Here is a 27,150-nt window from a genome sequence, read left to right as displayed (position 1 = left end):
TTTTAAAATTACATATTTATTTGTTTTTGTGTGTAAGTCAGAATACAAACCAGTCAGTTCTTGCCTTTCACCATGTAGGTCTTGGAGACAGAACACAAATTGCTAGGCTGGCAGCAGGCGCCTTTACCCACTGGACCATCTAGTTGTCACCTTTTTTAAAGGACAGGAGCTGTGTAGACCTTCCTCTATAAAATTTTCTATTTAAGTAATGAAAAACATTCTGGTAAATTTTTGTGCAACTCAAAGTTTATGTCTATGTTTGTTTTTCTATGTAAATCCTACAACTGTTCACTTTTCCCTATACTTCTGTAGCCATTTGTAGAACACACTCTTTGCTCTATTAAGTTGAATTTGTCTCTTTTACAAATTCGCTGGGTATGTTATGTGGGTCGGTGCCTTCCAGTGGGAGAACTGATGGCACTTCATTTACTGCGATGATCTTTGTCATGTTAGCCCTACAGCCAGAGGAAGTTCATGAGCCGGCTGTGGTTGCTCTGTCCCTTGGTCCTGCCTTCTGTCCCGAAGTACTTGGTACAGCTATTGGCAATCTTTCCACTGGTGTGTCTTATTTAAAGTGACCCCTTTAAATACTTTACACTGTGCAGTACCCAAATTCTAGGTCTTATGTCAATTAATATGAAGCCTCCACCCACCCCAACATCTATCCCATCTGTTAACTGCTGGGGCAAATGAAGGGGCTGGTCCTGTAGATACAAAGCTGCAGGATCTCCGTAACACAAGGCAAGAAGATACCTGAGAGGAGTCGTGGTGAGGATCGAGTATTGATAGTGTACCAGAAGCCAGAATCCTTGAACCACACTAATGACTCTTGTAAAGAACGTTTGCAAGTAAAGCTGTTTGGGCAAAAGGACACACTGTGAGACTCAGTGACACAACACAGCTTCCACATGGAGATTTTTTTCTCTGTTGGGGGTAGGCTGCAAGGCAAAGGGTGGATATGAAGGGATGGGGAGATGAGTGGTATTGGGGTGCATGATGTAACATTCACAAAGAATCAATAGACACTTAAAAAGAAAAAATATAGACATCCAGAATAAAGCCTCACAAACCAACCAACCAAACAGAACATGAAATTGTCACAAAACTAAACATGTTGACTACAGTTTTGTACTAGTGACCTTGGATTTGAAGGAAGAAAAATCATGTGATATCATAGAGCCCAAATCTAAGGATTTGTGACTGTGGGTTTGGTGAAACTAGAAGGGGCACTCATGAACTGGCATCTTAAACACATTTGTTGTTAGCATTTACATCCACCATCTGTAGTTCTAAGCTAGAAAAAAGTACATGCAAACTATCTGTTCCCAAAAAAACGTTCTTAGTTCTCAGTGAATACTACTAATACTGCTTTACTTCTTTAAAATAAGTTGTAGGCAATTGTTCATTAGGTACAATTTGGAATACAAGATGTATATAGTCACTTAGAAAATGTCTACTTAAGCAAATGTTACGTGCTCGTAGAATATTGTGAAATTGAGAGCTGGAGACTTTATATTATTTGCATTAACTGACGTAAGACCTAGAATTTGGGTGCTGTTTCATCATTTAAATGTACAGATGTCAGAACTGACTGTTTTCTTTTTGTTTCTGGATTACTCATTTATTTTTAATGCAGAGAATTAAGAACTAAACAGCAGAGTATTTCTGGATACATAGCTTAATGAGAAATCAAGGTGCTATCCTCTCAAATAATCTTATCTTCTTTTAGGCCTAGGAAAATACTGAGTATTTTCCTCACAAACAAAGGCTGGAGTATCCACCAATGTTTTGTTTCTTCATTTGAGGGGAGACTGTTGGTCAGCCTTAACTTGGGCAGGGACTCAGAATATTCTCTGAGCATCTGTGTAGGACCCAAAACAGGATGTAGGCTTCTGATTGCTGCACTGCCACAGTGGTTACCCTTTGGTCCTCCCTGACCCTTCCTTTCACTTTACTATCCTGGTTTGGTTTTATTATCAGTTTGACACACCAAGCATCACATGGAAAGTGAGAGTCTCAATCAAGGGACTGAGGAATTGCCCAGATCAGAGTGGCCTACAGCCATGTCTGAAATGGTTCTGGCTGTTGACTAATATGGGAAGACTCAGTTTGCTGTAGACACCATAGGCAGGTAGTCCTGGGAAGTTCAGGGAAGCTGACTGAGCATGAGCTAGACGGAGCAAGCCAGTGAGCATCTTTCTTATGTGCTTCCACCCCCTGCTCCTGCTTTAGTTCCTACCCTCAACAAACCTTTTCTTCCCCAAGTTGTTTTTGATTGTGGTATTTATCACAGCAACAGAGAGCAAACTACAGTTACTTTCCCACTTAATAAAATAAAACAACAACCAAGTTATCTCTTTAACTTTCTCTAAGATAATTCTATTAGAGTCCAAATTTTTCAACAAGGTAAAAACAACACAAATAGAAATAACAACTTTTCTAGAAAATGCCATTGTGGAAGTTAGCAGAACAAGTAATTATAAAAAAAAAAAAATTTCTCGAAGAAATGCAAACTTGTCAATCATTGCTTTCCTCCTTTGTGCTGATAAAACCATACAAAGTTCAATTATTTATTCACTTGTTTTGCATTGAAGTTTTCTAGAAATTTCCAGCCATGACTGCTTTGTGATTGTTTTGTTGCCTTGGAAGAGCTATGTGAAGAAATTATTGAGTATATTTTGCCTTTAGTTGGCCACTGGTTTCATCATTTGAGTACCGGGAAACTGGAATGATTCTCCTATAAAAACAAAAATGCTTCTGTGAAGGAATTATGCACCATGCATTCCTCTTCCCATGAAGTGGAAGAAGAGTCCCTAAATACTTGCCAGGTACTAGGTACAGTAAGACAGGTCTCAATCAATGATCCTGGACTTAATGCCCAAATGATCCAGGCAGGTGAGGTTTGGGTTGACTTTCAGCCAACACAGAGAAGAAACAGCCCTGGCACAGACCCTAGACAGTGTGATAAAATAGACTATCAGCTGAGGAAAACAATATTCCCAGTACAGAGCTTACAGGTAGTTGTCTTAGCTCTGAATTAGGCGCTGCTTTGTCTCTCATCATTAGCATCTCTTCTCTCTTCTGACAATACATCAAATCAGAGCCTGTCAGTGTTTCTCTGCCCTTACAGATTCTGTACTCACCACCAGGAGTCTAACACAGCCTTCTATCAACTGCAGCATCTCACTAGACATGATCTCAAGAACTTACCCCAAAAGGCCTTTAGCTTTATGGAGTCGGTTTTGAACTCTCAACACAAAAATGTCTCCCTACATTTTCTGTACATTCTCATTTTTAAATATGGCCATGTCTTCAAGTCAAAGGGAGATTAAATGCACTGTGATGCAATTGCAGCCGGTAGTCTGCCTAACTTTCTAATTACAAAAGGGCAGAAAACAGCAGGGTTTTCTGTGACAGAGGCCAGAAAAATCCCAGACCCTAAAATCCACTCAAGGAAGAGCTAACTCAGCAGGTGAATGCACTTGCAGTGAAGCCTGGTAAGCTGAGTTCAATGACAGGAAATGACAGACAGATCGGACTGGAAGCTGTCCTCTGACTCTCACATGGATGTTGTGGCACACAACACCCCCCCAAATGTAATTTCATTGTATAAAAGTGTGAATTCATGCACCATCTATGTATTTGCAGACTTTTTAGCAGTAGACTCAGAAGTCAAGATCCTCAGACCAACTCAATATATACTTGAAGGTTTTTTTCTTTCTTTTTGCTATCTGGGCTCTATAGTTTGTTTCATGACTTAAGAAAAAAATATACATGCAGGGTTAAAGATGCTTCTTGTGGTTATCATCATGAAAATCTCATGTTAACTATGCTGTAGAAGGGACAGTAAACACAATTCTACATGTTTCTGAGGGTCAGGGGAAGACAGCCAAGTTCTATGCTACACAATTTAGATGTGTAAACCATAGGGGGACCTGACAAAGACTCCTCTGGTGTGGCGCCCACTGTGCACTGTTATGTGTGCACTGGGCAGTGTATGTTTTATGTATACAGTTTGGACAATGTTTGGGAAATACATTTGAGAATACAAATATTAACATAGAACCAGTTGACAAAATGACAAGAAAGAAAAATATTATTACTTAATTAAACCAGGATGTGGTTCTGGAAATCCAGTTAGGTATTGCCACAGAGAGTACCTTTTATATAATCAAACATGTTTCATGTTTTCACAATAAATCTATCTGTGTTTGCTAACTGGCTGTAACAGAACAATAAACTCACACATATTGGAGAAATTTTGTGTCTTCGAAGCAGCTGTCTAATGAGGGGCACTGGTGTTCAGCAAGGTGGGAACTGCATTTAAAGGTACTGTCACACTCTTTACATTTGTACAGCTTCCCTCCAGTATGGACTCTCTGGTGTCGGTTAAAGCTTGATCTCTGAGTAAAAGCCTTACCACAATCTTTACAACAGAAGGGCTTGTCCCCAGTATGGACCCTCTGATGTTGAGTAAGGCTTGATCTTTGATTAAACGCTCTACCACAGTCTTGACAATGGTAAGGCTTCTCGCCTGTATGAATTCTCTGGTGTTGAATGAGAAGTAAGTTACGGCTAAAAGCTTTATCACAGTCTTGACACTTGTAGGGCTTTTCTCCAGTATGAATTCTCTGGTGGCGAGTAAAGCTTGACCTCTGAGTAAAAGCCTTGCTGCAGTGCTTACAATGATAGGGCTTGTCGCCAGTGTGAACTCTCTGGTGTTGAGTAAGGCTGGACCTCTGCTTAAACGCTTTGCCACAATCTTTACAGTGGTAAGCCTTCTCTCCGGTATGAATTTTCTGATGTTGAGTAAGGAAAAAAACACGATTAAAGGCTTTGCCACATTCATTACATTTATTGGGTTTCTCCCCAGTATGACCTCTCTGGTGTAAGCTGAGGCTTGATCTTTGATTAAAAGCTTTGCCACAATCTTTACAAGAATAGGGCTTCTCTCCAGTATGAATTCTCTGGTGTTGAGTAAGGCTTGATTTTTTATTAAACGTTTTGCCACAGTCTTTACAATGGTAGGGCCTCTCTCCAGTATGAATTCTCTGGTGCTGAGTAAGGAGTGAGTTACGGTTGAAGGCTTTGCCACAGTCTTTGCATTTGTAGGGCTTCTCTCCAGTATGAACTCTCTGGTGTAGGCTAAGGCTCGATCTTTGATGAAATGCTTTGCCACAGTCTTTACAATGGTAGGGCCTCTCTCCAGTATGAATTCTCTGGTGCTGAGTAACAGTTGATCTTTGATTGAAAGCTTTGCCACAAAATTTGCAGCAGTAGGGTTTCTTGCCAGCATGAATGCTCTGGTGTTGCGTGAGGAGTGATTTATGGTAGAAGGCTTTGCCACAGTCTTTACATTTGTGCTGTTTGACTCCAGAATGAATTCTATGATGCTGCCTAAGGCTTGAACAATAGGTAAAGGCTTTGCCACATTCCTTACATTTGTAGGGTTTTTCTCCAGCATGACTTCTAGTAAGGCTTGAACTCTGATTGAAAGCTGTGTTGCAATCCATATCCTTGGAAATTTGATCTTGAATATGGATATACTGATGGATAATAAGTTCTGAGTATTGATGAAAGACTGTGTCACATTTGTAGCATTTGTACAAATGAGCAGACTGATGATTAGCAGGGTGTGACTCTTGGGTTAAGTCACTATTATTTTCATTACCTTGATAAACTGTCTCTCCAATATACACGCCCTGGTGATTACTTAAGGTGGACTCCTCAGTGAAGGCCTTCCTATTTTCTTTACATATATACTGAATTTCCAAAATATCTGTACTTGAATTTTGGTTGGGTGATACCGGATGTGTAAAAAACTTGCCATACTTATGGGAATTCTGTGCTTTGGCACATGAAAGACCTATTTGTTGATTATACACTAATGAATTTTTCATGATAGAGTTCTCAAATTGATTACATTTAGAATCCTTTCCTTCATTTTTAAGTTCCCCATCTACAAAAATATTTGAATGAAAGCTTAATCCAAAGCTACATTTGAAATTGTTGAAGTCATTAGCTGAAGAATGAACTAGACCCCTTGGTAGATGTCCCAAACTATCTTTGAAAGAAGGGGTATGCTTCAAAAACTGACTCTGATGTTTGCTGACAGAAGTACACGGCTCTTCACAGGTAGCTGGCATAACCTGAGGGTTTTCATGAACCATTTCTTGTTCCTGCTCTCTCCTGGAAGTGAAGATTTTGCTGCTGTCAGCTGTAAGAAATGAGTCATGCCTGTCATAACAGGCTCTCAGGATGTCACCCTCCTCTACATGGCCCCTTTCTTCTGGGAAGTACAAACTGTCAAAGCCACACTCTCCACGAGGTCCATGGATGAGTTCCTGGAATGAATAGTTTATGTTCTGCTCTGGTGAGAAGTCTTGGTTATGATGAGAAAACAGAGCTGAAAGAAATCAAGGCAGACACTTATTTCACCCAGTAGACTTTGAAGAATTCTCTTAGAAATCTAACATCTAAAATTATGCACAGATTAGCACATCAGCAAACAGTGTGCACAGTAGGAACCTGTGACCCTCACAGTCCATAAACACTAACCACAGGGATACTGCAGAAAACAAAACAAAAAAAAAAAAAACTACTGCTTTTTGTTTATAAAGATTGAATTTTACTTTTGTAAAATGAAAAGTTTATAAAGATGTGTTGCACAACAATTTGGATATACTTAACACTATAAAACAGAATGATAAAATCTTTTAGACAATAAATTTGATTTTATGTGGTTTTTATTATGGTTAAAGGCTAAATGAAAAAAGAAATAAAAGTGAAATTTCTCAGAAGCTAACTTGAAATCAAACTGTCTCTCAGACATAGAAATAGATTTATCAAGACACAGATAAGAAAATTACTGTCATTTTCAAGAATACTCATGGAGACAGGGTGAAATGACAATTGAACGCAATCCAGTCAGAAAACACCCACAAGTCATAAACAAAAAAAGGGTTCTATTTATCCAGGCAAATAAAAACACATGCAGTTTTACTGGTAATAGGCATGTATGTAACTCAATCTTATTTTATTTCATCTTACACTGTCCTTCAATAAACAGTATTTATAATTGACACTCAATAATAGTAATAATAATAATAATTGACAATTAATAATATAATTGATATTCAATAATAACACAGGTTAAAACTAGTAATTTTAATGGACATAGGAACCTACTCCAAAAACTGAAAATACAGAAAAAAGAAATATAAAGAAGGAAAAAAAGAACCATTATCTTATAAAATCTGGAACAAACAGGTGGTGATTAAAAATGTCTCTACATAAAACTAATTCTCAGGTTTGTCTCTATATACCTGTCAATCAGTAAAAAAAAAAAAAAAAATCATAGAAAGCCCATTATAATGTTTATAAAAAGCTGAGATGATTAAAAAATAAATATTAAATAAATGTTAAGAGAAAACACCTTATCACATTAATATATTAGAGTACACTGACAAGAAGGTCATGTGACATGTCCAGACTTTCTGAGGCTCCCAAACATCACAAAAGAACTGCCCTTTTATGCAGCCCCTCACAGGTGAAGGGGAAGACTTCAGGGATCACTGTGAACACACAAGACATGACTGCAGGACAACTAGGCTCGGAGGACTTAAAAGGATGGGGAACACAGGGTAGACAATACCTTTCGGTGACAAAGGACAAACAGAACTGCATCTGTGAAAAGCCAATGGCACCGGACCAGGGCTTCCTACACAGCTCCTCTCGGCTCTGTGTGCTCTGCTTCCTCCGATCCTACTCACCTGGGAACGCTGCCAGGGTCTTTTGTCTCTTTACATTCCAGGGCTCTTTTCTTTGTTCCAGACAGGTAACCAGGTATGGCTTAGACATAGCAAGACCTAGTTATTGGAAAACAGAGCATGACACTTACTTGAGATTTCCTCATAACTAGTAACATATCTGCCCTAGAATAATGTTCATATGAAAAAACCATTATAAACATATAACAGTATTCTAAAAGATTACTTTTCCAATCATTGTTTCCATACAGATACAGAGTAATATACATTCAATTTAAAGAATTGTACTTCACCTTTGTCCACTATCAAATCACAGTTAAAGGAGGGATAACTGGACTTTAAGATATAAATTACAATATTTTATGCCTCTTGGCTGTTATAACTACCACTAAAGAGGATAAAGATTTTAAAACTACAAATAAAAAAAAAAAAAAAAACTACCTATTTCAACACTTCCTCCCCTGAAACCGCAGGCTCCCAAGATATATTCAAAAAAGCAAGATGTTTTAGTTAGAGGTTTTACCACTGTGAGCAGACACCATGACCAATGTAAGTCTTATAAGGACAACATTTAATTGGGGCTGGCTTACACGTTCAGAGGTTCAGTCCATTATCATCAAAGCAGGAGCATGGCAGCATGTGGGCAGGCATGGTGCAGGAGGAGCTGAGAATTCTACATCTTCATCTGACGGCTGTTAGCAGAATACTGGCTTCCAGGCAGCTAGGATGAGGGTCTTATAGCCCACACCCACAGTGACACACCCACTCCAACAAGGCCACACCTTCTGACCGTGCCATTCCCTGGGCCAAGCATAAAACCATCACATTCCACTCCCTGGCCCCCAAAGGCTTGTTCAAACTACGAGTCTATGGGGGCCATACCTAAACATAGCATAATGCAAAATACATTTAGTCCAACTTCATAAGTCCCCATAGTCTATAACAGTCTCAACAATGTTAAAAGTCCAAAGTTCAACCTCTTCTCTTCTGAGATTCATCCAATCACTTAACTATAATCCCCAAAGCAAGACAGGAAACCAGCTGAGCAAACTACAAAATGCATCTCCATGTCTGATGTCAACGTGCTCTTCAGATCCCCAACTCCTTTTTCATCTTTGTTGACTGCAACAAACTTCTTTCTCCCAGGCTAGTTCCACTCCCTGTTAGCAGCTTTCCTTAGCAGATAAACCATGGCTCTGGCATCTCAACCATCTTGGGGTCTCCAAGGCAACTTCAATGTACAAATTCTTGTTTCAATGTCTGAGATCGACACATGATCTTCTGGGATCCTCCAAAGGGCTGGCGTCACTTCTCCAGTTCTACCCTCTGGAGCACTCTAAGCTCAGGTTGATCCACTCCATTGCTGCTGCTGTTCTTGGTGATCACCCCATGGTACTGGCATCTCCAATGGGGTCTTCCACTGCAACTAGGTTTCACCAATAGCCTTTCATAGGCCGTCTTCATGGTGCCAAGCCTCAGATCCTCTGCATGACTCCTTCAGTCCTGGGCCATCAACTGTAACTGAGGCTGCAGCTTTACCAATGGCCTTCAATGGCTTCTCACAGTGCCAAGCCTCAGCTGCTCTTCATGGCCCCTTCATGCCTTTAAAACCAGTACCACCTGTGTGACTCTTACACATTACCAAGTCCAGCTGCAGCATGAGGTACAACCTTGGCTATCTCTGGAACACAGCTTCTTTGTGCTCTCAGAAAACACTTAAGAATTCGCCTCAGTGATGCTGGTCTCTTCTTAATCATCATTAATTTCTTAGCTCCAGCTAACCAGCATCAATTGTCCCAGTAGTCCCTTCTATTCTAGACTCTAAAGCCAGAGCCACGTGGCCAAAGCTGCTGAGTTCCGCTGCTTGCTGGGGCTGGAACATGGCCTCTTGTTCTATTACATCATCACCAGCTTTCTGTTATCAACTCCTTCATTGCCTAAGTTTAGCTGTCCTGGAGCTTGCTCTGTAGACTGACTGAACTCAGAGATCTGCATGCCTGTCTCCTAAACCCTGGGATTAAAATGTGGTCCACTAAGCCTGGATTTAAGTTTTTCTTCACCTAGAACTTGCCCTGATGTAGGCTGCCCTTGAATTCAGAGATCTGCTTGTCTTGGCTGCCTGAGATTAAAAGATATATGCCTGGACTTAAACTTAGCTGGGTGAGATCTTGCCCTAAGGACACTACTCCTTTAACTCAATTTAATATCCTTGAACACAGGATTCAGCTCCATTTCACTTCCTGGTGCCCCTTTAATACTTAAACCACATATTTTATATTTTTCCTTTCTCAGCTTGCTATGCTTGTTTAAATTTTTCTTCATGAGACTAAACCAGAGAACAAAGTCTATGATGGGCATTTCTGAGACTTCCTTGGTCAGTGCAATTAATCTAAGTCTCTTCACCTTCTCTTCAGACAAGGGCAAAAAGTAGCCACATTCTTCACCAAAATACCACAAAAACAGTCTCTAGGGTACATATTGAAATTCTCCACTGAAACCTCTTGGGCCAGGTCCAGACAATTCAAATCACTCTCAGTAACAGTTTTCCATATCCCTACTAAGATAGGCCATTAAGCCCCATTTAAAGCATTCTACTGCTTTCCAAATCCCAAGTCCCCAAACCCACATTCTTCCAAACAAAAGCATGGTCAGGCCTATCACAGCAATACCCCAGTCCCTGGTACCAACTTCTGTCTTAGTTAGGGTTTAACTGCTGTGAACAGACACCGTGACCAATGCAAGTCTTATAAAAGACAACATTTAATTAGGGCTGCTTTACAGGTTCAGCAGCTCAGTTCATTGCCAACAAGGCAAAAGCATGGCAGCATACAGGTAGGCATGGTGGAGGCAGACCTTAGGGTTCTATATCTTCATCTGAAGGCTGCTAGCAGAATACTTGCTTCCAGGAAGCTAGGATGACGGTCTTATAGCCCACACCCATAGTAACACACCTACTCCAACGGGGCCACTCCTTCTAATAGTGTCACTCCTGGGCCAGCATATACAAACCATCACACAAGAAAAATGAATTTTAGTACTGAGTTAGGAACTCTGTGGAGAGGTTGTTCTTACCCAAGAAGACAAGATTCCTATAGTTTTCCAACATCACATCCGTATACAAATTCTGCTGTTCAGAGTTCAGACACTCCCATTCCTCTCCAGAAAAATCAATGGCCACATCCCTGAAGGTCAACTGTTCCTGAAATAAAAATACATAGCACAATGGTCATGTGGTCATTGACTCTGTTCTTAATGTGAGCCAGGATGAAGTGAGTCAGGAAAGAGTGTTTTTCATAGGCTGGGCGATCCTAACTATTAACTGAGACATGTTAGCACAGTAGTATTATCTAATTTATTACCTAGCTCTTAAGTAAAGATGATATAAAATCCACAGAAGTAAAGTAGATACTATACTTTTATGAAAAACTAAATGTAAAGGCATGGACATAAGTATTTACATTTTTCAATTGTATATTAATGTAAGATGTCTATTTTTCAGATGAAAAGGACATTCTGAAAAAGGTATTTTTCAAACCATGTGTACTTCCCATAAATGGGAAGTATTAAAATATAAATTCTGATTAGAATTATACTTTTATGAAACACGACTACTTGATTTTTTGAGGGGGGAGTTGTGGGTTCAGAACTAGTATTTTATAGCTACTAAAGTGGTCTATACCTAAGCTATGTCCCAGCCCTAATATCAGATATTCTAATTCAGTAGTACGAAACTGGAAAATAGATTTCTGACAATACAGCAAGCTCACTAGTAATGACAATGTTAGTGGTCCAAAAATTTAAAACAATTACTTAACAGCAATAAGGCAGATACTAAGAGAATACATTAATTATTTGAAAGAATTTTTTAAAATTTGCATTTTATTGTATAAGTACAGAAATGACCCTTTCTGATCATTAAAATATACTAAGTATCACTGACTTTTTTTATACATTAATGCATAAAACCCTCAAATAATCCATGAGACCAGGAATGTTTTTCCCCTTCTATGGCATTTTATCAAAACATTCATAAATGTTAAAGCCGGAGTTTTGTTCAAACCCAGCCAGTCTAGAAGTCATACAATAACAACATAAAAACCAAAGAAAGTACAAATGTTAAAATATCATTCAGAGTAGTTGAAAAGAGTAATAAACATGCAAAGAGGATAGCAGAAAAATAACAATTATATTTTATGTGCCCAGCTTAGTGAGTTGCTTTGACTTTGGTTGCTATGACAAAATACCTGACAGAAGCAAATTCAGAAACATATATTTTAGGAAATATTAACTATACACAATAGATTTCATTTCCACACTTGTATATATGTATTTGGATTCTATTCCCCTTCCCCGTACCCTCTCATGCCCTCCCAGTCCAGTCCATCTTCTTTCTGCCTAGTCCCCATCCATCTCCTCCTCCCCCTCCTCCTCTTCTTCCTTCCTCTCCTCCACCTTTTCCTTCTTTTGATGACCTGGTAAGTTTTATTAGTTGCTCAACAACTATGATTATACCCACGGATTAATGCTACTATCTGCTTCTAGTTTGTCTGGTGGACATGTTAATGGGTGCTAGGTCATCCCCAGAAGATACATCCTAGACCTTCAAGACACTATATTAAGGTTATTTTAAGTATTCATGAAGGAAGGTCGAGGCCTAATCCAGAGAATCCTCAGAGGAGCCAGGCTGATTTGATAACAAAATCTTACTCACAGGGTAAGATATGTAATTTATGTACACTAAAAAATCCAGGTTACTTCCAGAAACATTCCCCCTCCGAAACTGTGAAAATGCAGAGGGCAACCCCATGTTCCTGTTTACCATCGTTTCCTTTCACTCTAGTAGGAACCTCCCTCTCTGGCTGTTTTCAGGTGACCATCAGCTCTTCCTTCACCCACGAGCCCAAGGACCACGAAATGAAGGGGGAGGACAGAACTGAGTGTTGGGATAAAGTAGATGGTAGAGTGCAAGAATCGACAAGTTAGAAATGAAGGCCAATAAGCTCATACTGAGTGCATACTGAAGTGCTGGGAATTCTAGCTAGCATTTCCTAGAGCCCCAATGCCCCATGCAAACCACACACAAGCGTTCAGGGTGGGGGAGGGGGAAAGGGGCATTCTTTTTTAGAAGAAAATCACTAAGAGAATTGTGGTGATGAAGGAAAGAGCTCCTTGGGGAAGAAAATAGGCAGCTCCTCCTAAGGATGAAGCCAGCATTTTCTATTGGACCCTCAAGTGGTCCTAACTTGGTCTATATTGTCAGCCACTTAAGTCTCCTGCATCATTTACCTCATTGTCAACTTCTATTCAGGGTAACGGCACCACCACCAACTCTAACTCAGTAATGGATACATGTGCATTTGTGTAAGATCTTTATTCCAGGCCTGGGATCATAGAGCAGTACGCAAAGGGCACATAAGAAAACAATCAAACCCTCACAGGAAGAAACAAGGGTCACTAAGACCAGCTTATTCCCTTGTAACAGGCAGGTGCACGTTATATTAAAATGTAAACAAGAAGTACCTTAAAGACACTTCCATGGTAAAATGAGTAACAATAATATATGGTTCCCAGGTAGTTGCTTTTTTAAATTTAGCCCATGATAAGAAATGTATTTTAATACAACATTCCAGTACGTATCTATACATCCTTAAAAAACTGAAATAAAAAGTAAACAAAATTATCTTCATGAAGTATGACACTATACTGTAATACTTTACATCATATTCTATAAGTAAATTAATCAGAATTATTTCTGCCTGTAATTTAAAGCATACTGATGACCAGCAAGATGGCTCAGCAGGTAAAAGTGTTTGTCAACTTGAGTTTAATACCAAGGACAAACACAGTAGAAAGAGAGAGGACTGACTCACACAAGATCCCTCTGACTATCATATATGTATTGTGGTACATACATGTTCCATACACATATACACAGATATACATGATACAAATTTTTAATAAAAGTCATCGAGTTAGCAAACCGATGTAGTGGCTAGGCACTACCTCTTCCACCTCTACCTGCTCCAGTACTTAAGAATAAACTCACTAACCAGCCTATCTTCTCTCAAGCACTTTGGAAGAAGACAGTGTAACAGTTTCCTCTGAGGCAGGTAACCATTTGAAAAGCTCATAGGTGAATTTCTGAACAGATCCCTCAGTCCTACAGCACAGTTTGATCCTGCTGGCCCAAGAATGTTTTTTAACATATAACTCTGTTTAATCTGTCTTTAATCTGCATCCTGAAGTTAATAATCTTGTAAATTATGATCTTATGCTTCATTTTTTTTCTGTTAATAGATTAGTATGGTTGCTGAGAGACTATCTCTTCCCCACATTTTTTAGTGTTTTGTGTAATATTTATTTATGAAAAGTGACCATTACAATTGAGGCAAGATTCCCAATGATTTAAGTTTAACTTGATATTTGTGACCAAGTCTACAGTCTTTTTAAAAATTAGTGATTATTAATAAATATTATGCAGCAAACTCGGGTGTTGGAATATCTTTATTTCTAAACTTAAAATAAATGCACATACTTTACAAAGTTGTAAAGATAGGGTAAAATGTGTACATACTGTCAGGTCCAAAACTTCCCATCCCTCCAAATGGCAGTGATGGTGACATTGTCCTAAACAAGACTTTAATCAGATAAAAAGGATTGTTACTGGGTAAACAAGCCTAAAGATGTCTGTTCACTGGAAAAGCAGAAAGTTTAAGGCAGTTTTTGTTCACCAGAAGCCTACCACAAAATGGCACTAGTTTGTCAGGAAATTTCCTCCTACACCCTGCTGAGTGTCCCATCATGGGAAGAATGGATGCCCCTCCACCCATCCTGGGCATCTCAATTCTAAATCTCTTGGTCTGCTTGGGGACACCCCAACTTGCAAATGTCACCATGGCACTTACTAAGTCTCTCCCATCCCCTCACTCTCCCCTGGCTGCCTCCCTTGCTGTCTCTCAGCTCTCTCCTTGAAACCTGCTCTCTAACTATGGCTAACCACTATCTCTCCTCCTTCCCCCTCCCCTCTATGGGCTGCCTTCTCTGTTTCTGTCCCATTCATTGGGAGGCTGGATCCTGCCTTTTCTATTTCCCTCAGCATCTGGAACCTAGTCTACAGAAGTCCAATATGTAACTATGGCAGCTTCTCTACACCCTCCCGGGATCTAACACACTGGAATGTTCCCCCTCTGGCACAGCTCGATTTTCTACCCCTATTCCGTCCACCTCTCCCACCTCTCTCCACTCTACTTCTGAAAGATGTCTTCTTTTCCTACTTGCTAGACCTCTCAGCTCCTGTCTCTCAAAACGGGCTCTTCCTGTTCAGAACTACCTGCCTCCTGTAATCTCTCTTCTCCTCAGACTCAGAGTCCACCAAGGCCTCACTGTCTTACTACACGCAGCGCGGCCTCAGTACAGAAGCGATAATCAGTCTCAGTGGTCAGAAAATGGCCAAATTCTCACAGACTATGACAACTTCTGCCATCACACAAGCACACATCACACATCACAAAAGATCTGAAAACCGCCTTCTCCCTAAACCTCCTTTGCTCTATTCTGTCTCTAGTCTCTTCTGCTGATCCCTGGATTCCATCTTTAAAAGATGTGTCTTTGGAGGTATGGATAATATTAAACATTGTTTTATGCTATTCTACTAAAAAGCTGGCTCTGTAGTTAACTGTCTGCTCTCTCCGGATCCAAGCAAAATTGTTTAAATGTTTTCTCCAAACTCTCTGTGCCCTGGGTCAGAACAATCATGTGACTATTTTGGGGGTGGGAGGGGAGGGAAAGGAAGGCAAAACAGAAGAGCCTCCAAAAAAGACAACATATGCCTTAAGCTGTACAGCTAAAAAGTGAACTACTCCCAGTAGGGGCTGCTGCTGCTTATCAAATACACTATTTCTTGGTTACTTAACACTCTAAATAATCTCCTCTCTTATAGCTCAAAACCTTTTGCTAAAGTACAAACTTTACCTCAATATCTATAAGACCACTGTACAAACTTTATCTCAGGATTTTTAAGTTCATTGGGTGTGGTTATTTAAAAAAAAAAAAAAAACTGTGAAATCTGTAACAAAAAGCTTAAAACCTGTAACAGAAAAGGTTGATAGAAAAAAATCTATACATGGGTAATTTTAATTTACTACAATATGCTTATATGCAACTTGGATTCAACTCTTGTTTAGGAAAATAGATGTTTTTAAAAAGAAAAAAGTGTATGCCTGGTGGCTCACTTTAGAATAAATAACAACCACATTGCTGGCAGCCATCTTTACTAAGGTTAAAGAGGGGACATACCACATGACTCTGTCACTGTCTTAGTCAAAGTGACCACAGATACCCGTAAAACTTCCTAGTCCTAAGGAGCCCTCTGCTTTATCTAACCACTTGTCTTAACCAGTCTTTGCTAACTGAGTTCAACATCAAGCTCAAACAAACAAACAAACAAACCTTCTTTAGATACGGAACATGTTTGACGAATAAGGTTTATGAATTCCTAAGGTCTATGCAGGCTAACAAAAAACTAACTTGAAGATGTCTAGCCTCTTTGTCTTTGGTAACTCTCGGTTAAGCTTTAGCTATTTGGATAAACTGACTCAGAAGAAACTGTAATAGTCTATGAAGGTATAGTATAAAAGGGTCAGAAATGCAAGGACTCAGCTTCTCTGTGAACTGTATTCATGGTTTAAAGTTTTATCTGGAAGCTAAAGGATCTTAAATTAAATCTCCAATTCCAATTTTAAGGCTTAAACTTAACAGAGATAAAGCTGAAAACTCCCAATCTTATAAAAGCCAAGACCTTGTAAACTGTTGAAGATAATTAAGACATGCACGTTAAAGGTCAGTCATCTTGTAAATGATCAGTCTTTAATGCACTTAGAACGACACTTGCAGCCATGCAAAGTATAAGTGTGATTTAAAGTGACAACCTTTAGCCTTCTGAACATGTCATCAAGGTTAACTCTAAAACAAGTCATTGAAAAGTAAGTACAGTTTGTTTAAAATCAGGTCCAGATAGATTCAATGATAGCCCTCAACCCCCTCGGAAAGATCTGCTGAAATATGGCATATAAGATATTTAATGAGAGCTGGAGAGATGGCTCAGCAGTTATGAGCACCAACTGTTCTTCCAGAGGACCTGAGTTCAATTCCCAGCAACCACATGGTGGCTCACAACCATCTGTAATGGGATCTGACGCCCTCTTCTGGTGTGTCTGAAGACAGCTACAGTGTACTCATACATAAAATAAATAAATCTTTTTTTTAAAAAGATATTTTATCAGAGGCAGGCAGATTTCTGAGTTCGAGGCCAGCCTGGTCTACAGAGTGAGTTCCAGGACAGCCAAGGCTACACAGAGAAACCCTGTCTAGAAAAACCAAAAAAAAAAAAAAAAAAAAAAGATATTTTATGAAAACAGCAGAAATCCCTGCTCCTGGACATAGCCCTAAGTCTCTACCAAAGAAGAAAGGGGCAGTGGACTTCACCTGGAATGTAGCTACAATGGTAATTGGACAGAGAACCATTTCCCTCCCCAACCACCAGGACTCCACCCAAACTGTGGACAAGTTGAACACTAGACAATCTACTGTCCCTCTCCTGGCCTCGTCACGGTAGCTCAGTCCCCAAATTCCTCCTCTTTAGGAAAATTTCTTGGATTTTCTGGGCCTTCGGACCAAAGACTGACACTGCCCTGGATGCTCTGGCTACCACAAGGCTACCAAGATCACCATGGAGGAGCCCAGGCAGCCTGCCCAGGCAGCAGGTTAGTCTTGTCACTCTTAATTGACACAGAGGCCACTTGGTCTATACTTTCTACCCAAATTTTCCTTCTCAGATCTCTGTGATGGTGTTAGCAGCCCTTCCCCCTAGGCTACAGCTGCCAGATCAGTTACTTAGAAAGTCAGTTTCACTTTACAAAACTCTGGCCTTACAATAACTTTGGGTACAAAAGTTGAACTTACTGTTGATGATACAAATTTAAAAATTTTTTAAAGTTTAAATTATCTGAGTCTCTTAAGTAAAAAAAGGCTTGAGGTTGAGGCCCAATTACCTGCTAGCATTCTGTGGTTTCATATGTAAAAATCAGGCCTCTTTAATTGCTTAGAGCTACCAGGTCTCCTGCTGAGAAAGGCCAACTCACAGCCAGGTTTACCTGTTTACAGGCTTCACGCTGAGAAAGGTAAATTCACAAGACAGATTTCCAGGCTAAAAAGAAATGCTTTTTACCCTGAAACCACCTCAGTGGGTTAGTGGTGCTGGCTGCCACAACTGACAACCTAAGTTTGGTCCCTTGGATTCATTCACATTATGGAACAACAGAATCCTCTCACCTCACAGGATTCCATGGCTGGCAAGCACCTATCCAGCTCAGAAGAGAAATAAACAAATGAAAAAGGCGTAAAAATAACAGAACAAAGAAGCAAGAAAAACTAGTGATTTTAAACAAGGGGACAAACACGCCCATGAGCACTGTCACCTTCCATCCCCAGAAGTAATGCAGAGCAAGGCCAGAAAGCACAGGCCCCCTTTATTTCCAGAACTAGATTATAGAACACTCTTCCCATGATTACTTGGCAGCCTAGATTCATTCTTACAAACTTGCACCAAAGATTTAATTAAGCAACCAGAAGACCTCCTGCATGCTAAGTACAACTGACAGAATAGTTATCAAGAAGCTGAAATAGCTCAAGTGCCTTTCAGATTAGACACCAAGAGGCTCTTCCTAGGACATTCAGCGCTGTCCCAATGTGTCTAGCCTCAGACCTCAGGCTGCTAAGACAATCAAGCCCAGACACTGACACTGAATGCTCCTAGACACCGGAGACATGGCAGCTAGTGTTGGCATCTCTGAAACCCAGTCAAGGAAAGGGCCCCGTAGAGAACGAGATGAAGACAGACCCATCACTATGGAAAATCTCCAAAGGCTCAACCCCAAAGCATTCTGATTGGGGTTCCTATGTCTAAGGAAGACAAAAAGAGAGGCATTGCAGGTTGTGTGTGGCTTTTTTTTTTTTTTTTTAATAAAAAGTCAAGTGATTTTATGTTAAATATCTATAGGGTAAATGCTTTTTAAAATGCCGCCCAGAGTGTGGAGGGGAAAAAAGTCAAAACCAAATTAGCAAAATTTATGTCAGCTTGAAATGCAGTGTGGGAAATGGCTGGTACTAATTATTATTTTTAATGGATGTTTGGGAATGCATTCAGGAGAAGGAAATTTAGGAATCTTCCTGCAGCCATAGGGGTAGCGAGGATGGGGAAGAGCAGTCATCTGGATAGGAGATTCTGCTTCACGTACATTTGGACCACTCGGGAGGAGGGGCCGGGCACTTTCACTGCTCCTTGCCTGCAGGAAACCCATGCAGGATCTGGGATACACCAGACCTTGCAGGTTGTCGCAGCACAAGCCAGGCTGCTGGGCTGAAGCCTCTGAGGACTTCAGGAGGACAGAGCAACAGAGTCTGACCCTGGGCCTTCGCTGCACCGGCCAGTGGCTGGGAGAGCGGTGGGGCACGGGGATCTCCAGCACCGGCTGCGTGGTGACACACGGCCCACCAAGGGGGATCTCAAGCTGGCCGATCCCGGGGCCCGCCGCAGGAAGGCGGGGCCGCCATCACCCCACCCCCTGCAATCGCCGGCTCCCCTCGGCTCCACACAGAGCCCCTCCAGCCTCGCCGCGCCACGCACACACTCACCAGCAGGCTTCTGCGGTGCCCTGTGTCTTCCCACATCGACCGCTGGCTGCAGCCGGTTCCCACAGGTTCCAGACAGCCTCCCTCCAGTCTCAGAGCACCATGCACACTCACCATTGTGGCTTGACTACCGCGGCGTCCCCGTCCCCTAGGTGGATGGCCCGGCACCCGCCAGACGCAGGGCAAACGGATGCCGCAGGGCTGAGCGACAGTCTATACCGGAAGAGACCCAGCCTGAGGAGGATTCCAAGATCCTGGACTTCAGAAACACAAAGTGAAGGCCCTCCCCCCTCCACCCTGTCTAAACGTCTGATTGGAAGTTGTCACCATCGTGTTGCTGATTGGATGACTGTCAAGTCCCGCCCCATCAGGCCCAGCACTACCCTATGGGCTAAAATGACAAGTTCTTGATACAGTTGTAGTAAAGCTGACCCTAAAGGAAACATTTGCATTTAATATTTTATATAAGGTCAGACCAATTTATGAATCATATATATTATTCGCAATAGAGGAGAATTTGGGGACCATTTTCCCCCTGAGTTCTGTTCTTGAATTCTAAATTTTAAAAAGGAAAACAATCCCCTGAATCAGCAATATTCAGTATAGAAAGGGGGAGTAACACTCAAGTGTTAATTAATTTAATTTTTTCTACTAATTATATTAAAATTAAAACAGGAGGTAGTAACTGTAATAAAACTCAGTATATCCAAACATATCATAGTAAAATTGTTACATACACATACACATATACATATATACATATATATACATATACACACACACACACATACACACATATACACATATATATACATATGTGTGTATACATACATGGCATACATACATACACGGCTACTATACTAAATCATCAAAATTCATAGTCTTCAGCAGTTTCAGTTCAGGTCTGTCGCGATCCTCCTCCGAGAGCTATAACTTTCCTGATCCCAAGAAGGTGAGGAGGCCTGAGAATCTCTCCCATTTATGTCAGAAGTGAAGAAATACAGTTCCCTGCCAATATTTCTCTTAGGCCCCAGTGAGTGGGAATAACCGTGTCCTAAAAGAGAGCACGGGGCTCCAACCAGGAGGTGTTCAAATGTGGGCACATGAGGAGGGAAGCCTGTCTCCTGACCCCTCCATGGCCTTGCTCTCTGTGGTTTAAATAGATTATAGGAAAAATTATCACTCCCTCTTTTAGTTTGGCCCTGGACCTAATTGTCAGGCTGTAGGTGCTGGTTTTCTTTTGTGACGTGGAATATAAATTTAAATACCTAACACATGTCTGCAAATTTTTCTCAACACCATCTAGCAATAGATCCAACTTTAATTAGTGGGGAAGGAAACTAATGCATATATAGCACTACCGTTTGCCAGGTAACTTACAATTAAAATATCATTAAGTCGTGGCATCATGCCTGTAGGTGTGCATTACTTTTCTATCTCTGGAAAACAAACCACTCCAAAACTGGGGTTCAGTTGGACCACTTCTGGTGCGTCTGCTCAGCCGCTGATTGTCAAGACAGCGCAGCCCCAGGAGAGTGGGTCGGCTCATCTTTACTCCCACTGCTCTCGTGATGGCTCGTCGTCCCAGCTTCCCACTGTAAATCTGCTCTCACAAAGAGGAGGAGGACTGGAAAGAAAAAGACCCTGTCAGCCTAGGTATCAGACTAATGATTTCATAGACACAACATTATGTGAGCCATGTCAAAAAGAGATGACTCAGTTGCAACAGAAACAGATACACCTTTTGATTGGAGCTCTAGAAAAATCATGTTGCCTAAGTCTCGGATGCAGGAAGAAGGAAGACATGGTGACATTTTTGCATTCAGTATCACTATGCACCTTCTTACGAATAAGGTTCCTGGGATTGTTCCAAGTTAAGAGACTAGAATTCCTAGATTGTTCCAAATGAGACTAGAATTTCACAAGACTTCTTCCTGACTTCCAAAGCCCAAATGCTTACTCTAGAACATGTGATCACCCAATCTGTATGGTCCTTTCAGGACTTGAATAGGAACACTTAACTAAAGGAGCAGGATTCGTGTCCATGAACTAACTATCCATCACCATTGAGAATGATCCTCTTGAGAGAATACTTCTTCTACACCTTCTGCAAAGGACTGAAAATAATTTGGGGGAAACGTCTGAGGGGAAATGGTTCTTTCAAAGAAAATGAGGAGAGGTTTGGGAAATCAAGAAGCAACCATATGTTTTCCACTTCTCATTAGTTGAAGACATGAACATGAAAATTCTTTTCACTTTGTTTTTGGCATTTGTAGAATATTTTTGTTTCTGATGCAAGCAGGATGAAATTACTACACCGGAAACAACATCTTACTATGAAAATGAGTGACTTAAAGACATACGGAGTGTCTGCTGAAATAGATTTACATTACTTATCAGATCTTGGCTTCATTTTAGTCATACGCATCCAGAAGTTGATCTCTCTCTCTTTTAAATTGTACAACTGAGTGGGATGGATGTTTTAACATATTTCATAAGGATTTCCTGAATCTCACTGGAGGTCAACTTAAATGAGTAACCTTTGCCCAGCACATCCATCTCCGAGGACTAGTCTCAGGCCTCCACGGCACATACAGCTGCACTGGGCATCTCACAGCATGGTGACTTCTCCATGCCTAAGGGGCCTACACTTTGATTAAGTTGTAACTTGATGTATCTGGATCAAAATTTCATGTATTTCACATTGTACTAGATTTTAGCAAGATTCCTCCCAAAGGCTGAGAAGATATCTTTGTCTACCTCCAACACATGCAATTTTCTGTCTACCTTAACCAGGTCTTGGTACAATATGTGTACCTTTTAAATAACTACTATTAGGCCAAATGATGTATGTGTGTGTGTGTGTGTGTGTATGTGTGTGTGTATGTGTGTGTGTGTGTGTGCATGCATGTGTGTACATTAATTTCTCTGTTTTCATTATATATTTTTACAAATATTAGGTATTCTTTTATAGTCTATACTTTAAGAAGAATGCACACATACCCATGCATAGACACATAGAGACATTTTACAATCTTAAGTGTTTTTACAGTGAGACCAACATAATTTTCATCATGCTTTTTTGATTTTTTTGATTTTCTTTGAAAAACATGTTTTATATTAAGAATAGCATGTTTCATTCAGTCCTGATAGAACATCTTTAAAGGACTTAAATTTTAAAATACACACAAAATTTCATTTTGTCATACAATAGTCTTTTCAATATGATTTTGCCTTCATCCTTACCCAAAATCAAAACCAAGATGAAATTGACTTTGGGGCATCCTTTGCAGTAACTGGCAGCAGCCCTAGCCAGTCCTACCTTTTTCAACATGAAAATTAATGAGAATTTTTGTTTACTGCAGAATATATCCTCAACTGTAATGTTCTTGGTCAACAAAATTGTACCCCCAATTTTGCAAGAGCAGTAAGCACTGTGACTGGTGAGCCATCTCTGCAATCATATTACATCTTTCTATCTACATGGTTTCGATTGTCAGGGTGGGCAGCGATGCTTCTACCTGCTGAGTCATCACAATAGCCCATAGAATAAACTTTACCGGGTATTTTGTTTAGGATTTTTGCATGCAAGTTCGTTAGAATATCAGCCTTTAATTTTTTTTTCTGTATTGTCCTTATTTGACTTTGATAGAGGCTATTGCTGTTTTTTTTAATTAGTATTAGTTTTTCTTTTTGTAAATTTATTTATGTGTATGGGTGTTTTGTCTGCATGTATGTCTGTTCACCACATGCATGCCTGATGTTCAGGCCAAAATAAGGCATTGTTAGGTCTCAGAAACCAGGGGAAAACAGCTGAGGTGCCTATTAACATATCAGAGCAGACACTGGCCAGTCTCCCAGTATCCCTCAGCACCTGTGGCTCCTCCCAGAACTCCAAACCAATCCCCTGCCCTAAACCTCTCCCTCCCAGGGGCTGGGCTTCTACTTCCCTTCTTCCAGCCATTTTGACTATGCCAGTCTCTTGGCCCTTTGCCCTAAGGGCGGCCTCTTTTGATCAGCAGCTCCACTCTTGCTCTCTCTCCCCCTCTCCTCTCATGGTCCAGTTTAATCTGTGAGCCATGTTCTGCCTGGACTCTTCCCTGTGTCTGCTTTTTCCCATATAGCTACAATAAAAATCATCTCCATACTTTAGGAATAGTCATGTCTTCTTTCTTATATCATTCTTTCTTTTAAGCATCAGATTTTGGAAATTGGGATGGGAATTGTTAGCACCATATGGTTACTGGGAATAGAATCTCAATCCTCTACCAGGGCAGGCAGTGCTTTTAACAACTGCGCCATCTCTCCAACCCTTTATATTAGTGTTTCTTGCTTGCTATTTTTAGAGTTTAAGGATGCTTGGAATTAATTATTTAAGTATTTTGTAGAAATCACTAGTAAAAACCTCAGATTCTGGGTTTTTCCTTCATAGATTATTACTATTATTATTGTTACTAAATCATACTTGTTACTGAGTTATTACTTTTTACATATGAGTCATGTGGCAGGGCAAAGTTTCTCCCATCTTGTCTCGGCTGGAGCCATCTTTGGTTTAACTGGAAAAGACCTTCTCATGCCCATTTTCTACCCTGCTGTGAAAAGTCCCATGGGAAGGTATGCAATCCTGTTCTAGGAATTCGGGGTTGAAACGCCTTAGCTAACTGCATATTGCTCTTGGCTTCTGTTAAACTGCTTGCATGTTTTATTTCGCCCTGCAACTGCCCACCAGCATGTAATAGTCTTTCTGTGATTGTTCTGTCTTTAAAAGCTCCCTATAAAACATATGTAAGGCTGCTCTGTGAGCAGTGTTTCTCTCTAGGAAGTTGCTGCAGATTAATACAGACTCTCTTAGATCATGATGAGTCTTTCTTTGGGTCTGTACACCACAATATTTGGATGTCCCAACAAAATCCTTTTGAGATCCCCACCAGTTTGACCAACCCCAAGGACTCCACACAGGCAGGGGGACTTCTTTCTAGGGGGTGTACAACCTGTGATATTCTAGGACTCCAAGAAAGAAGACGTCAACACTTGCAGCCATCCAGGCCCCTCTGTCACCACTATCTAAATTTCCCTCAGTGAGGGTTGCCTCATCTGTCACCTCCCGTTGTAGGCTATGGTATTGCCCTGTGACATACCTGTTCAAGTAATTGGACCCTGTAGCCACAGAATGGCCCACCTCTCTAGGACCTGTGGTGGCTGCCACTGTTCTAGAGAAAGAAGCAGACAAGTTAACTCTAGATCAGGGCTTTAACCTCACAGCACCCCACACAGTTGGGGCTCTCCTCTGAGGAAAACCAGACCTCACTGGCCATCTAATACCCATAAGACCAAGTGCCAGGTCCTACTCTTGGACCACCCTCAAGTCCAGTTGTAGAAACTCAGCACCATCAATACTGCTACTATCTTACCAAATAATGACTCACAGGTGCTCAAGGAAACCATGTGGTCCAGGAGACCCAGCGCTCTATACGGATGGGAGCAGCTTCATTAAAGATGGGACCGGGAATGCAGGGGGCTACAGTAGTTACTTAACTGAAAAGATTCCTTAGGGCTAAGACAGCAAAACTGATTGCTCTGACCCAGCCTCTGGGATGGAGAAAAGGAAACATTTTATACACACACACACAGAGAGAGAGAGAGAGAGAGAGAGAGAGAGAGAGAGAGAGAGAGAGAGAGAGAGAACAACCCCAGGCTATCATGTGGGATGCTGAGTTGTAGTCTCTGGTCCTCAACACAGGCTGGGAAAATGAGCATCATCGGGTCTAAACCTGACCCTCAGGCACCCAGGGAGTACCTGATTCAAAATTTATCTAAATTGATATTGTCTCATACCTGATTTTCCTTTGTCCTGTGACCTAGCCTCAATACACTCTAGGTAACCAATCTAAATGGCCACCAGAGGGCACTCTAGACTTTAACATTCTTTGTTGATCTTGAAAATTTTTGCCAACATGCAGACAAGTGCCTTGAACAACCTTATCCCCAGGTTTTTTGGAAACGGTGCTCCCACCCTGTCTTAGTTAGGGTTTTACTGCAGTGAACAGATATCATGACCAAAACAACTCTTATAAGGACAACATTTAATTGAGGCTGGCTTACAGGTTCAGGGGTTCAGTCCATTATCAAGGCAGGAACATGGCAGCATCCAGGCAGGCATGTTGCCGGAGGGACTGAGAGTTCTACATCTTCATCTGAAGGCCTCTAGAGAAGACTTGCTTCCAAGCAGCAAGGATGAGGGTGGTAAAGTCCACACCCACAGTGACAAGCTTACTCCAACAAGCTCACACCCACTCCAAAGGGCCACACCTTCTAATAGTGCTACTCCCTGGGCCGAGCATATATAAACAAACCATCACAGTTCTTTTAATAAAAATGAAAACAGTCATTTGCAAGCAGCTGTGTTTACAGCAGAGGGCCTCACCTTGACTTTATTGTGTAGACCAGGCTGGTCTAGAATGCACAAAGACCTGTCTGTCTCTGTCTCCTGTGTCTGCTGTTTTAGCTCAGATGCTGTGTGGCTCCTGTCCACGCCTCTATCCTTTTGTTTACAGGGAGAGCATTTTGGCCTTTGGCCTGACTTTTTTTGTAGCAGCCAACCTAGACCTTCATTTCTGCACCACATGGCTAGCCTGACTTTCCCCCACTTTCACCTGGGAGTTTTAAGGCTGTCAGCTTGGGCTCTAATTGCCATAAATTGGGTGCCATTTGTAGTTTGATCTGGTTCTTCCTCCCAGCCCCATGCTCCTAGAAATAAGACTCAGACTCAAAATAGATTTACAAATACCTTGCCCATATAGCTAGGCTCCTCTCTGACTACATCATAACTTAAAATAACCCATTCTGCCACGTGGCTGGTTACCTGTGTTCAGGTACCATGTATCTGTCTCCTCACATCTTCCTGAACAAATCTCCCACTCCTGGCTCTATCCCAGAATGCTTTCTGCCTCCCGGATGTCCCACCTTCTATTCAACCCTTTCCTATAGGCCATAGGTTTTTTTTTTAATTGACAGGTGATGCATCCATACAATACACAAGATATTCTCTCTGCAGAGCAACTGCTTCCTCTGCACCTCTCTGAGCTGTTCCCTTCCTCCCCAGCAGCTGTGCCTGTCTGGCCCTTTTAAACTGCACTGCCACTTCACACATGCACCAATCCCAATCCAGGGTGTCCCTGCCTTCTGGGATCCTCCAGATGTCCTGCTTTCCTTCTGCTACTCCAGTCCCCCTACCCCTCTGCACACCGTCAAACCATCATCAACACCCCCCCCCCCCTTATGGCTGGCCTCTTTTGGTGCAATGGAACTTTAAAATTTTCTCATCTGAGTCTTATCTGAGCTCTCCATCTCTATGCCTCCAGTAACCTTGGTTCCCCAGATAACCCTATATGGACAGGCAGAATTTGCTGTGATTTTTCTCCCCCTTCACCTACACACAGTGGGGTTCATGCAGGCTTTGCTGCTTTCCTTCTGGTCATGGTAGGTATCTCTATCACAGTATCTCTCATAGTGTCCAGGGGTACTGGGTCACTGAAATAAAAAGTCTGTCTGAAAAACTTTGAAAGACCATGGATAATTGCAGAATCCCTGACGTCCCTCCAGTGACAGGTCGTGTCACTGGCCCAGATTGCACTGCAGAACAGCCGAGCACTAGATCTCTTTACTGTGGACAAAGGAGGTACCTGCTTGTTCC

The 27,150-nt window shown here is 41.2% G+C and overlaps 1 protein-coding gene across 3 annotated transcripts; it reads right to left on the bottom strand.

The window, feature by feature from the left end:
- Positions 1–28: 28 nt before the first annotated feature.
- On the bottom strand, positions 29–19,709 carry LOC117707702 (uncharacterized). Of its 3 annotated transcripts, none has more exons than XM_034501188.2 (4): positions 19,572–19,709; positions 10,842–10,968; positions 7,773–7,868; positions 29–6,406 (listed from the first exon to the last, which is right to left on the bottom strand). In XM_034501188.2, exons 1-4 carry the CDS (start codon positions 19,572–19,574, stop codon positions 4,242–4,244), a joined length of 2,391 nt encoding a protein of 796 aa, XP_034357079.1. In that variant the 5' UTR covers positions 19,575–19,709; the 3' UTR covers positions 29–4,241. The 3 variants fall into 3 exon arrangements, with proteins under 3 accessions (XP_034357079.1, XP_076788405.1, XP_076788406.1); XM_076932290.1 differs by having other exon boundaries at positions 19,461–19,703; XM_076932291.1 differs by lacking the exons at positions 10,842–10,968; positions 19,572–19,709 and adding an exon at positions 8,360–10,814.
- Positions 19,710–27,150: the final 7,441 nt, after the last annotated feature.

This window comes from Arvicanthis niloticus, chromosome 4 (genome assembly GCF_011762505.2).
Source record: "Arvicanthis niloticus isolate mArvNil1 chromosome 4, mArvNil1.pat.X, whole genome shotgun sequence".
Classification (NCBI taxonomy): Eukaryota; Metazoa; Chordata; class Mammalia; order Rodentia; family Muridae; genus Arvicanthis; species Arvicanthis niloticus.
The sequence above is the reverse complement of the archived record's forward strand: the minus strand, read 5'-3'. Positions and strand labels throughout refer to the sequence as shown.

Bases quoted from the DNA above. Each gene is read 5' to 3' on its own strand.
- LOC117707702 (XM_076932290.1), bottom strand. From the start codon at position 19,574: ATGGTGAGTGTGCATGGTGCTCTGAGACTGGAGGGAGGCTGTCTGGAA. The intron at 7,869-10,841 runs GTAAGAACAACC...TCCAATAACTAG, and splicing joins TAGGAATCTTGTCTTCTTGG to GTCTTGCTATGTCTAAGCCA. The intron at 6,407-7,772 runs GTGAGTAGGATC...GATTTCTTTCAG, and splicing joins GACCCTGGCAGCGTTCCCAG to CTCTGTTTTCTCATCATAAC.